Source organism: Aquila chrysaetos, chromosome Z (genome assembly GCF_900496995.4).
Source record: "Aquila chrysaetos chrysaetos chromosome Z, bAquChr1.4, whole genome shotgun sequence".
NCBI classification, from domain to species: domain Eukaryota; kingdom Metazoa; phylum Chordata; class Aves; order Accipitriformes; family Accipitridae; genus Aquila; species Aquila chrysaetos.
This window is the reverse complement of record NC_044030.1, coordinates 31,583,030-31,595,565: the sequence shown is the minus strand read 5'-3', so window position 1 is coordinate 31,595,565 and position 12,536 is coordinate 31,583,030. Positions and strand designations below refer to the sequence as shown.

Below are 12,536 nucleotides of genomic sequence, written 5' to 3'. Positions count from 1 at the left end.
CAATTCGAGCATTTTCCTATCATGAGTGCTGTCTTGTTTTATTTGTAAGTGCTGTGTTAAAAGGCAATGCGTAAGCCAGTTTGATCTGTGAAACCTCATATTTTCATTACCAAGTGAACTGTGTGAAGTTGAATATGAAGAAGAAGGAAGACTAATGCAATGCATTGGATTTTTTTGATCTACTTTACTATACCTCACTGTATTGTGGGAAAAATTTTAGGCAGAGGTCTTCACAAGTGACAGTGAAAGATTACAGCTTGGCAATGGTTTGATACAGTTGTTTTTATCTTGATTTGTTTTAATCTTGCCCTAGCACAAGCTGATTGAGCTCAGTCTAGTCCTAGCTCCATCTGTGCCCCTTGCAAAGTATTTTAGCATGCGGCTGAATTTTCCCTTTACTTGTAAAGGTTTGTACATGGGTAGCAGAAATTATTCACGATATTATTAGTCTCCACTGCTACAGTTACGTGAGAGGAAACTTGGAATTCTGCCTGATCTATGTGCAGGTTAGAGCAAAGTGAAAGTAAAACCAATAAATCAAATTAAGATGAGGAGATGTGCAAAAAATAAATACTGGGAGAAATCATACACTTGTGTGATAGTATGAGAACCTTCCCTAGTCTGGGAAGCTATGTGTATGTGTATCTCACACATTGTGAAATAAGTAGCCTTTGGCAGAGTCTGTATGTAACTTTAGGCATTTACAGGTGATGAATAATGGGTCAAATTTGTTTGCTTCAGAACTATTTTGATAGTGGGAGTTAAAGCTCTTACTTTTGCAGGGAATGAAGATCATGCATGTGATCAGTTACCACAGGTGAGGAGGCACATGGCAATTTATTAAACTCTGGTAACTTGTGTGTCCAAGCCCTTAATAGATGAAAACATGATCTTTGATTCTCCCATTTACATGGTAATATCTTACTGGGGATAAAAAATCCAGCATGGTTCTTCACAGTGGTTTTTTTGATGAAGTATGTAGACTAGCAGAGTGATGTGGATGACGACAGTATGATTTTTTGTGTGAATTCTCACTGCATGCTTTAGCTAACCCCAATTCTTTAAGTATTAATTCTCTATTTTTTTTCTAGGTTCTGCTGCTGCTTTTGCTCAGCCTTCCAAAAGCCCTGAGCAGCCAGGCAGAATTTGAAGTGTCCCTGTCCCCTCAGCTGTTCTCTCTGCTGTTTTACTTGATGTGTCTGATGCTGTGTGCAGTTCACGTCATTGTATGCACATCGGCAGAAAGTTCATGCTATTTCTGCAGTATGTCCTGGTTAACAGCAGTTGGAGTGATGATGCTGATTTCTGCACTCATGTGCAGTATTTTATCTGCCATTGCAAAGATCTTTGAGAATTCCAGACCTCCACTGAAGGTGAGAGCATGTGTTAATTAGGGTTCAAAATGTTTTGCTCTTCATGGCATACTTTCAGATAAAGTTTTATAAAAGTTTTTTCTGTGCGTGCTTAAAGAAATTGTTATTTGTAATGTAATTTGAATAATTTAAAATTGTAATTGAAATGTGGTGTGTTCACTGTGGCATGATACTGATTGCTATAATGAAGATCATAGAAGTGCTTATTTTCACGTTACTTTAAGAAATGTTCTAATTAGTGTAAGTTATTTTGCAGCTGATTTTATGAGATCAGAAACAGTTATGCTGTGTATAAATTTTATGCTGTTACACAGTGATGTTTCACAATTGCAATTAAAGTAAGATGTATGATATTTTGCAACAGCATGCACTGGTGATGATCTGTCCTTTTCCAAATGCCACAGACATGAATGCTCTGAGGCTAGTAAGAAAATACTTTGCCAGTACCCTTTCTTATATTGGTATTCTTAATGCTTTTTTAAAAATAGTTTTGAAACTCTAACAGAGGGAGCAAATTTAATCTGTCTCTTCTACTTTTTAAGTTAAACTTTTTCAGTTTTCTAAATTTAGGAAATTGAGTTTGTTACAATCTTTGGAATGCTCAGAAGTATTCTCAGTTGTGCAAGTAGTTACCTTTTGTAAAGTACTTGATGAGTTTTATTGTTGTATTGAATAGAATTCAGGTAATTCCAAGGAAGTAGAATTTGCAATGTCTTACTCTTCTTTCACTGTGAAACTTATATGCCAAGAACTGTCAGCCACACCATAAAATCAGCTTCTAGCTGTTTTTTCTGATGCTCGTTAGTCGTATCTTTCAAAGGTCTTCGAAATTCAGTAACTTTAATGCTCATAGCGCTCTATTCAGTGGTGCAACCTCTATGCAGTACAGTCCTTTGTCAGTCTGGGTTTCTTTGAATCGTGTTTGGGGTTTTAGTACCTTTTTTTTTTTAGTGTGTGACAATGTGTGGCAAGTACCTTGCTTCAAAGATAATGATGACATATTCCTTCAGGCTAAAAAGCAAACTTTCTGACTTAGAGAATCATTTAATAATGGCTATTCTTCATATAATTCAGAAAATTCACTACTCCTGAGTGGAGATTAATATTGCACTCTCTGCAACTATATGCTGTAATTACTGAGCTTAATTATAAATTTAAATTCTTATAAGTAAGACTGCTGATTTTTATTATTCAAACTATACCATTTTATAATTTTGTTTCTGTAATTTCTGTGTTTGTGTTATTCCTTCTTGGAAATGCTGCTTTTCTGAGAGAAGCCTTGGACTAAAAGTAATGCCCTTCTCTCCTGACCACAGCCTTTTTTCTTTTTTTCCTCTTTTTCAGTATGCTTCAGTGCAATTAATTTCAGTGTATTGAAAATGATTAAAAAGGGATTTGCTGATAGAACATGGTGTTTCATTCTTATGTTTATATTTATCAGCCACATAAGATTTAGGTTTGTCTGTTGATCATTTACATAGACTAAAATAGAGTAACAAGTCAGCCACCAACGTCTGCTTAATGAAATCAGGGAAGGAAGTTTCATCTCGGGTATAGCTGCTAACAGAACAGTCTTTGTAAGCGTAAATCACAGTTTGCTTTTGGTACTGAAAATTTTTGTGTCAAAGTAGTGTTAATGTTTTGCTGCCAAAGCTAGTGATGCTTGTGTAGGTTTTTTTAAAAGCCAAATAAAAGAAGAACATAAAATTAACCAGTATGAATGGAGAAATATGCTGAATGAGATGTCTAGTTGTACGGTTTGTTAACAGTGTTGGTACTTAGGGGTGTGTTGGTCTTTAAATGGACTTAGTTCAATTCCGCCATTTCTGAGTTGTTCTACTTAGGGCCTTTATTAGCTCTCTGTATTTTATTGTAAACAAGGTAGAAATTATTCTTAGAAAAAGTAAAAGAATACAGTCTTGAAATAATAATTAATGATCCAATGTATTCTGTAGAAACTTAACGTTTACTTGTTGTGCGATGATAAACAAACACACCTATGGAAGACAAGCTCATTTTTCGTCTTAATTGTTACCAGTTTTTCTAATTTTAGCAAACAGTAAGAACCTAAAAATGATGACTGTCCAGACCTGCGTAAAATTTACAGACGGTCCACTTCAACAGAGTTGAGAGCAATGACAACAGATTATAGCTTTCTCCTCCAGGTTGATAAAGAAATTCAGCCTGTGACCAGAAATCTTTCTTATATGGCTAGAGATGAGTTAATTCCTTGTCACACCCACTACTGTAGGAGTAACTTTAAAGTAACTTTATATGACCCAGGAAAAATGCTTTCCTGCTAGGACAAAGACTGGAATCTAGGAAGATGCTGCTATTCCTTGGCTATTACTAACTTTAGAATAGGCTGTTACCAAGTATCGGTTGACAGGTATGAGCTTTGCCTTTTTAGTTTGGCCTGAGTCTTAGGGTTTCATTCCCATCTGTTCTTGGCATGTTTTCATCCTTGTTGGTGAGAGACAGCTGCTGGTGTGAACAGCTTCCTGCAGGTGGCTTATATATTGCTAATACAGCTGCTCTGTCAGTGATCACAGCAGCAACTGCAAAATGTGTCCTGGTATTCAAAACTTGAGTTGGGTGGAAAGGCTTTTCTTATGAAAGGAATTAATTGCTAGCTCCCTGACGGAGGCAAATAATTCCTCAATGAACACATAAAAAGAAGCACCTATATAATCCATGCTGTTCCATTTTTAGAATTAATCTTTCTGAGGAACTTTAGAGGAGGAAGTGCCACTTCCATACCTGTAATCTGTTGGCCATTTCTGATGATTCCACCTAGTCGGCTATGCCTAGGGAGCAGGGACAGGAGTATGTGTGAGAAGTCTTTATCTATCCTTTCTATTTCAGTTGTCTTCCTTCTCCACCCTGGCTTTGTCTGTACATCTGCCTTTGAGGACAAACTGAGCAAAACCCAACTGATTAGAAATGACATCCAGGATACTGTATCCAGTTTCATATCTTTGCCTTCAGCACCCCACATTCTGCATATGCAAGATGGCTGCAGCTTGAGCTTTTCTCCCTGGTTGATGTTGGGGCTTTAGATCCAATCCCCCGTTGCTTGAAGAAGGATGTTACAGCAGCAGCTTGTCTCCTTTTCCTCTTTGGTACCAATTATGAGACCATCTGGAATTCAAGAAGTGAAAAAACCCCCTTTTATTCACAAGTGAAACTTGGTGTCACTGCTGATTACACTTCTGTCACTTTAGGACAGGGATTAGTTAGTGTTTCTTGGACATGAAGATGCTTATTTTCATGTCACCTTTGAAAACATCTCCATTTGGCTGTAATGGAATAGTTATCAATTCAAGCATTTCTTCTTGGAACTAGAAAGGTGGGGGAATATCTGAAATTGGTGCATACATGTTTTCTGGAGTTTTACCTAACTGGGACCTCAGGACATACCAGCAGATGATCAGATCATCTGCTTCAAGTTGATAACATGTGAATTAGGAGGTTTTCAGCAATGTTTTCCAGAAGCTTTGTATGTTTGTTTGTTTTTCCAAGGCTGGGGCAGATAGAAATAAAAAATACTGGATTCTCCATTCCAGGTCTGTCTGTGGTCATATTCTTACCTGAGACATATCTGAAAATGTGGGAAGCTGAAGTATGTCTTAAAAAGTGTAGGCAATAGTAACGCTCATTGAGGCAGACATGACTTTGTATCCAGACCTGTAGAAATCCATTTTCATCATTCCATCCTTAATACTATTCCATAGGTGACTGGATTGTTGGATGTATATCTCATCTCATCAGTCAGATAGGCTTTGCTGTCTCTGTTCAAGTTCCAAAGCAAGCCTGAAATATTTTGTAGATTTAGTAAGTTCCTCCACTCCAAACATGTATAAAAACAGTGACCTGGATTTGATTTACATTTTTACCAGTCTCAGGGCTGTTGCAGAATGGTATGGTGGTTTTTTTGCAGGTGGCTGCTTATACAAAGATAGAGCCTGGAGAATGTGACAGGAGCAGTGGATAATCTGGTGTTGCTTGCAGTATGGATGTGAGAGGTTATTTACTGGTAACTGCGGCACAAACACTGTAATTCACAAACATTCACGTCCCACCTTCCATCCCCTTTTCCAATAGAATACCTAGACTTTGGGGGAGAAACTGGTTGCGTCTATATGCTGTGTGTTGATCTTGAAGGGCCTTCTATGTGAGTTAGGAGTATTACTTATGCTAAAATAACTCTGAATCCGAGTGTCTGTGACCTGTGTGTCTCCGCAGTGCAAATCTGCGTATGGGCACCACTTCTGAAAGAGCTCTGAAAACCTGCTCTTCTGATGGCAGAGGTAGAATCCTGCCTGAATCAGAGTCTTGCCAGTTAAAAAAGCTAAAAGCATTTTCTAAGCTCATGCTATATGATAAAATGTAGGTATTTTAAAAGTAATTAAGATAAGCTCTCCTGTTAATGGCTTCAGAGCTTTTTTTCTTCAAATTGTTTCCGTTCACATCTAAAGATTTCTCTGAAGTGCTTCTCATTTGTAATGCTTTTTTTCCACTGTGGCTGAATATAGAAACTGATTACCAAGTTCATGAATTTTCTGAAGACCAGCGCAGGCAGTGTTAGCATCTGCTTCCTGACTGTTATTTATAGGTTCTGATTACTATGTTTCTAGCAGCACCAGTCCCTTCTTTTAATGACACTTCAGGCTTTAAATAGTTCTGCAGCCCTTTATGAATTCCAGAAAATCGTCAAAAATTTTAACTTCTTGTTCATAGCTTCACTCTAATTGCTTGATAGTTGACTTAAGTACGGTATTTACTACTACTAGTTGTATCTTTTTTTCCTATTTCTGATAGAAACCAAAACGAATAGTTTTTTGAAACAGAGCACAAAAGTTAAAGCTTGTCCAATACAGCTTTTGAGAATTTGTATTATGCAGAATTATGGTGGTTTTTTCATTATGTAAAAAAAGGTCCCTCTTTCTGTTTATTTTAAAATGCCCTGTTATTTTAAAATATTTTTGTTTTTCCTCCTCGGTGTGATACTCTTACTGAATTGAACGATGAAACATTTTTATGCAATTGTACCTAAATTTTTTTTTGCATTTTTTGACTTGGGGAAGAAAAAAGGTGATTGGATGATGCCTTTACTGGGTAGGTTTCAAAAGTGATCCCAAACTGCTGTGAAAATGTAGGAGCAAGTGTGGTCTGTAGTACTCTGTCATAGGAAAGTTATCATCATTGAGAATCAAGACTAGGTCTTTGAGCGGAGAGCTCAAATATAAGAAGGGAAAAGAATGGTAAGTATTTAAATTTGGGGTGATGGTGAGCTTGAAAAAGAAAACATTCTTCATCTGAAAAGTGATTGTGAAGTTCCTCAGGCATTAACTACGGATGGTTAATTTTTGTGCAAAAGAACTTTACTCTCAACCATACAGAAGACACATAATTGGAATTGGACCCAGAAGACAGACTACAGGATGTGTGATTTCAAAGTGAAGAAAACAAGTTTCATGGGCAGAGATACATATACTCCATTGTTTATGTACTGGCACTTCTACAACCTAGCAAGATACATTCAAAGACAGGGCAAAGAGGTCAGTTTCTGTATTACTTAATCACTAATGCTGTTGCATCAAATGTTAAAGCTACCTTGGTGTCGTGGTTTCAGCCCAGCCGGTAACAAAGGACCACGCAGCCGCTCGCTCACTCCTCCCGCCCCCTCCGGTGGGATAGGGGGGAGACGGAGGAGAGAAAAGAAAAAAAACTGGAACCTCGAGGGTTGGGATAAGGGCAGTTTACTGGGACAACGCAAAAAAAGTTACAACAACAACAACGACGGTACTAATGAAAGAGTATACAGAAAAGAGTGGTGCACAGTGCAACTGCTCACCACCCGGGACCCGACGCTCCGCCACTTCCCCCACCGAAAGTCGAGAGCAGGAGAGCCCTCCCCCCGGCCCACTCCCCATGTATATACTGAGCATGATGTCACATGGTATGGAATAGCTCCTTGGCTAGTTCAGGTCAGCTGCCCCGGCTATGCCCCCCCACCTCCCAGGTTCCTGTAAAAATTAACTCTATCCCAGCTGAACCCAGGACACTTGGCTTGAGACATTATAGGCTTAAATTGAAAGCCTCACATTTATAAATTTCTAAACCAAAGATTCTGTATTAAATCTGTTTGCCAAGACAGCGGTGCAAGTCATAGGAGTCTTTTAGTATCTGGAGTGCCTGCTGAGTTCCTGAGGGTTGGACATGTTCAGCAGCTAGACAGAGCTGTGAATATCAGAGTAGGACCCACATTTCTGTGCCTGTAAACCAGATTTGAAAACTAAGTACAATCTAAGTAATCTAAGGTCAGGCTGTATAAAAAAACTGTAATGATGGCATTGCTAATAAGGCACAGCTCATATATGAGGGATTACCAGCAAATTTAGAAAAAAATGATGAAGCTATTTTCAGTATTTCTTAGATCATCAAGGCTCAGGACATTATGATTTGCAGGGTAATTTTGCATTTTGCATAGTGACTAACTCTGGTCTGGAATGTGGTTTATCAATAAATGCCATTGGGCTTTAATCCTTTGGTGTGAATATAAGAGTAAATTTTTTCTCTTTTCACTGGAGTTGTTAGAGTCAGACAAGCAGGGAAGAAATACAGATTTCTGAACTGGGACATTTCACACACTATCATTTTCATGAGGCTTTTGCACGTTCCCCATAGATAATACATCACTTCTTCAGTTCTCGTATCAGTGCTGACAGCAACCAGATACAAGAGAGCAATCCTTATATAGATTTTATGTTGTGTCTTATAAAGAAGATGTATTGCATTGAAGACTGGTTCATTCTGATTTGTTGAGGATTGCAGATTCCTTTGTTTCTGCAAGCAGACAGTGCTTATGTGCTCGCTCATTATTTAGTTAGCCAAGATCTTTAAGGTCAGCATGATGGAATTATTGGAGTTTAAACTTTTTGTAGTTTAGTCATGTACTGTTCTTGTCTCAGCTTTGTGAATTTCATGGTCTTTGGTCTCTGCATGGACTACATCTCTACCTTGTTCTTTTGTTCCAAATACTAGTTTATGGTAGTAGAGTACTAAACAAAAAGGAGTGGTCCTTAGAGCACCAAAGAAATTTCAAGTGCTAGTCAATTTAGATTGGGCCTGGGCAGTTTTTCAGATTATGACTGTTCTTGTGCTAAATTTTTAGTGGTTTTCCCCGCCCCGTTATTGTTGTGTGTAACCTCATGGGAACTTTTTCGTTGGTTTTTTTGTTTGTGTTTTTTTTTAAGTGAAGTGACTTTGGTGTAATATATTTCTTTAACAACACAAGAAATGGAGGTGATGTGAACAGGTGATAACTTTAACTATCCTTCCTGCATTCTTTCACATACATTTTATAAAATCTTCATTTTGCAAAAGTTGTTTTCCTCAAAGCAAAATTCTTGCTTCTTGCATCAAATGTGTTTGTTGTCCTCTCCATGTTACTTTGTCTTGCTTATTGAACAAAAATACATATGCTGCTGTCAGTAAATCTTAAGCATAAGTGAGACTTGCTTCTAAGATAGTCAGGGATTGTTTTGTATCGTTTACACCCATTTTCATGTTACCTGCTCTAAGATTAGTGAATTTCTATATTCTTCTAACAAATGATTTAAACAGTTCAGGAATCGTAGTACACTGTGCATCTTTGAGTGTGAGTACGTTCTCTGTGAGATTTATCTGTATAAATATTCAAGGCAGTTTTTTAAAGTTTGTTCGTAAGGTCAAATATAAGAGGATGATGTAGTTGAAGTGTGCAGTTAAAGAAAATAAGGTGAAAGTAAGTTCAGAGATCTTTGGTCAGAAGTAAAAATGGCATGCCATAGTTTCGATTTGGCTTTTAAGTTGTTGTTTATCGGGTGTTTAAAATACCGGTATAAGAGATACGCTGTGATATTCTCTAATAGAGGAAAAATTAATGAGAAAATAAAATAGTAAAGGGTGATTTTTGACAGTGTCTTTCCCAAAATGCTTCATGAGTATGTAACCCTATTTGCTAAGGCATATTAGGAAGCCCCTGCTGGCTCTGTTGGCCTCCAGGGCTGGGGCATTTGTCCTGCCTTGCTGCTGGAGGCCAGCCGTGCATGCCCAGCCTGGGCCCGTGTCCCCACCTCCGGACTCAGACTTTGAGAAGTTACAAGTCCTTCCAGTCAGTGGCCCTGTGACCTCTCACTCATAGGTGTGCACACTGGGCCCTCCAGTTGCTGATGCAGACTTACAGGCTTGGTCATCCGTGGTCGCTTTTCTTGTTGCTGACACCCTGACCTCTCTTGCACTCTGATCCCTCAGCTGCTGGCACCTCAGGCGCGCAGTCCCGATGGCCTGTGGTCCCCACTCGGGCACGTCTCTGGCACGTGGACTCTGACGCGCTGCAGTGTCACTGGCACTACAGGTGCGTGGGTTCAGTGACCTGTAATCCCACTCCAGCTGCTGGCATTTGCTTTTACTATCGCTCGTCTCAAGTTGCTGGCCTGTAGGCTTGTCCCCAGTTACTTGCAGCGAGACCTTGCAGCATCCACAGGTGGGACAGAGAGTGGAGTTGCACAGAAAGATAGTTAGGAGAGGATTTAATGACGGGATAGACCACAGTGATCAGGCACAGGGCTCAGTCAGAGAAGTGGACTGAGTGGCGCCTGCTTATACGTGACTCTGGCCCCTTTATCCTTCTTCCTCTCGCTTTGCCCCCTGCCTCCAGCCTGTTCCTCACTATCCCCTCTCGCCCACCTTTGACACTTTCCTGAAGCATTGCTTAAAGAGTTTGTATAGATCCACAGGCATCATCAGATATCCGTAAGAGTCATGTTCTGTCGATTCCCCCTTATCTGTTACAAAGTCCAGGCTGACGCGCTTCAGAGCTATGCCTGTGGTTTCTTAATGGCCTGTCAATTAATGGCTGAAGAGTTTTGGTCATCTTTATGATCTCCCTTAGTGCTTACTTATCAGGTTTGTGTCTGTGTGGTCTTTTTATGGTTTTCCCTGTTACTTCTTATTCCATGTGAGGTCCTTTACCTGATAACATCAATGGACCAGATGCTCTCATCTTCCACATGCCCTTACATTCTCTTTTTAGCTGTATCATCGAGGGCAGTGATGATAAGGCAGTTCCAAGTAGCTGCTGTGAACAGGAAGTAGAACTAATGGAGGCATTAGACAAAGAATACTATGGTTTTCGATAGGCACAGCGTGTGAAGTAAATAATAGATGGGTAAGGTTTAAAGTAGATTTTATGATGAAAGACACATTTCAAGCTAAGCAAGGTTAAGGGGTGCCATCAGACTGTCTGCAAGTAACTTATTAATTTGAGTAGTGAAAGCTGTCACTGTACTGAGTTGAGGGTAGCACACATTTAAACTATTAGAAAATTACCTATTATCTGTATCTCAAGTTTGATTCCTGCAGGATTTCTATTTTTACTTCTACAAATGTGCAACAGGGAGACAGCTTGTTTTGAACCTTCTGTCACAGGGTGGTAGTAGGGAATCTTAATCTGTACAGTTGTGATGATTATTCATAGAGGAGTTTTTTCCCTTAAACAGAATGTCATTTTAAAATGTATGATTATGTTGCAATGCTAGCAAAATAAGCTATACTAAAATGATTCTTTTATAAATTTGGGGGATTTGTCAAGATAGAAATAACTTGTCTCATTGTTTATTTTGTTTTCTTAGAGGAAATTGCTGTAAGCACACTATGAATGCTTAAATAAGTGAAATTTTTGTATACTTTCATCACTGCTATTTTTTTGTTTGTTTGTTTGCAGAATCCAGTTGTGTCCAGTTCCAGCTGGTCAGAAATAGATGTGCTGATTCTGGCTGGAACAATTGGCCATGTTTTGAGTTTGGGGGCAAGCAGTTTTATAGAAGAAGAACATCAAACCTGGTATTTTCTTATCAATACACTTTGTTTGGTGCTGTGTCAGGAACTTTGTAGGAATAATTTTCTTCTGAAAGAATGTGACCCTCAGCATAGCACCACTGTGAAACAAAATTTTGATAGTATTGGGGAAGCCTCTGAGTGCAAGAATATAGACATTCCAGCAGCACGTAATTCAAAAGTGGGCAAGGCCACCTCTTCAGCTGAATTCATAAAAGGATCAGATAAGTGGATAAGCTTAGCAAGTCCATGGATCATCCTTATTTGCTGTCGGCTACTTCGATCCTTGAATCAGACAGGCGTCCAGTGGGCTCATCGGCCAGACTTTGGCCATTGGTTGACAAGGTGGGTATCTGATTTATTGTCACACTTTCTGTCTTATTTAAAAATTAATGTATGTTTCATTTGGTGAAAGATGTATACATTTCTATACAGTCTCTGTTTAGAAAGTGCTGCAAATGTGCAAAGCAGGTAAACAGTGAAGTATCAAAAGGAATTTTTCACTGCTGTTTCATGCAGGAGTAATTCTTTGTATACTATCAATAGTTTATAATCTTTGCCCTGCACCATGACTTATTTAATTAATGCCAATTATACATTATAGGCTTATCAGAGGCAAAAAGTAAATATTTTCCATGTATAAGTCAACAGTGTCTGGTTTGGGAAATTAAAAATTGCTTAATAGAATTAAACTCTTGAAATTAAGGCAGAAGTTTCTGCTGAATTCCAAACTTTATGAAGTTGCAGGAGAAGATGCTGCACATAGAATTCTTCCTTGTCTGTCATAGACATTTATCGTGTGGGTGGAAAACTGAAGGAATTTTTCAAGTGTAGTATGATAAACAAGAAGGGGAATTTTTTACGACTTGAAGTACACTGGAGAAGGGCTTCTACTTTTTCTACTACCTTTTAGTATTGTGAAGAGCTACAGTCATTATTCAGTAATAAAAAGTACTTGATATTCGAACTGTCTTCTGTACTTCAGCTGGTAGACGGAGAAGCAATACCTTGTGACTGACTAGTCAAGGTTTTGCAGACAGCAGATGGGGAGGCTGTGCTGCGTAAGATAAAGAGATTTCTTGCCGGTGTCTTACAACGTGTGGATGAAATGTCATTCATCGTTCATTAAAAGCGACATGAGCAAATGAACTAATAGGAGACTAGTTGCTTATTGGCAGCCTCACAGATAAAATGCTAATTGCTGTGACAGGCATGAGTGCTGAAAGACATAAGTTATGAGGGAATTTATGGCATTATAGCAGTTGTTCTATCCCAAAGCTT

At 38.8% G+C, this 12,536-nt stretch overlaps 1 protein-coding gene across 8 annotated transcripts in view; it reads left to right on the top strand.

Annotated features, from left to right (window-relative positions):
- The window catches only part of PIGG (phosphatidylinositol glycan anchor biosynthesis class G), a 98,235-nt gene that overhangs the window by 17,587 nt on the left and 68,112 nt on the right, over positions 1-12,536 (top strand). For 7 of the 8 annotated variants that reach the window (XR_003921766.1, XM_030003280.1, XM_030003279.1 and 4 more), the window contains 2 exons: positions 1,092-1,373; positions 11,143-11,600. Coding sequence is in view for 7 of the 8 variants with exons in the window: in XM_030003280.1 (XP_029859140.1) it covers positions 1,092-1,373; positions 11,143-11,600 (740 nt within the window). In the remaining variant the exon portion in view is untranslated. Of the gene's footprint in view, positions 1-1,091; positions 1,374-4,238; positions 4,475-11,142; positions 11,601-12,536 lie in introns of those variants that run through there. The other variant, XM_030003282.2, reaches the window with a different exon arrangement.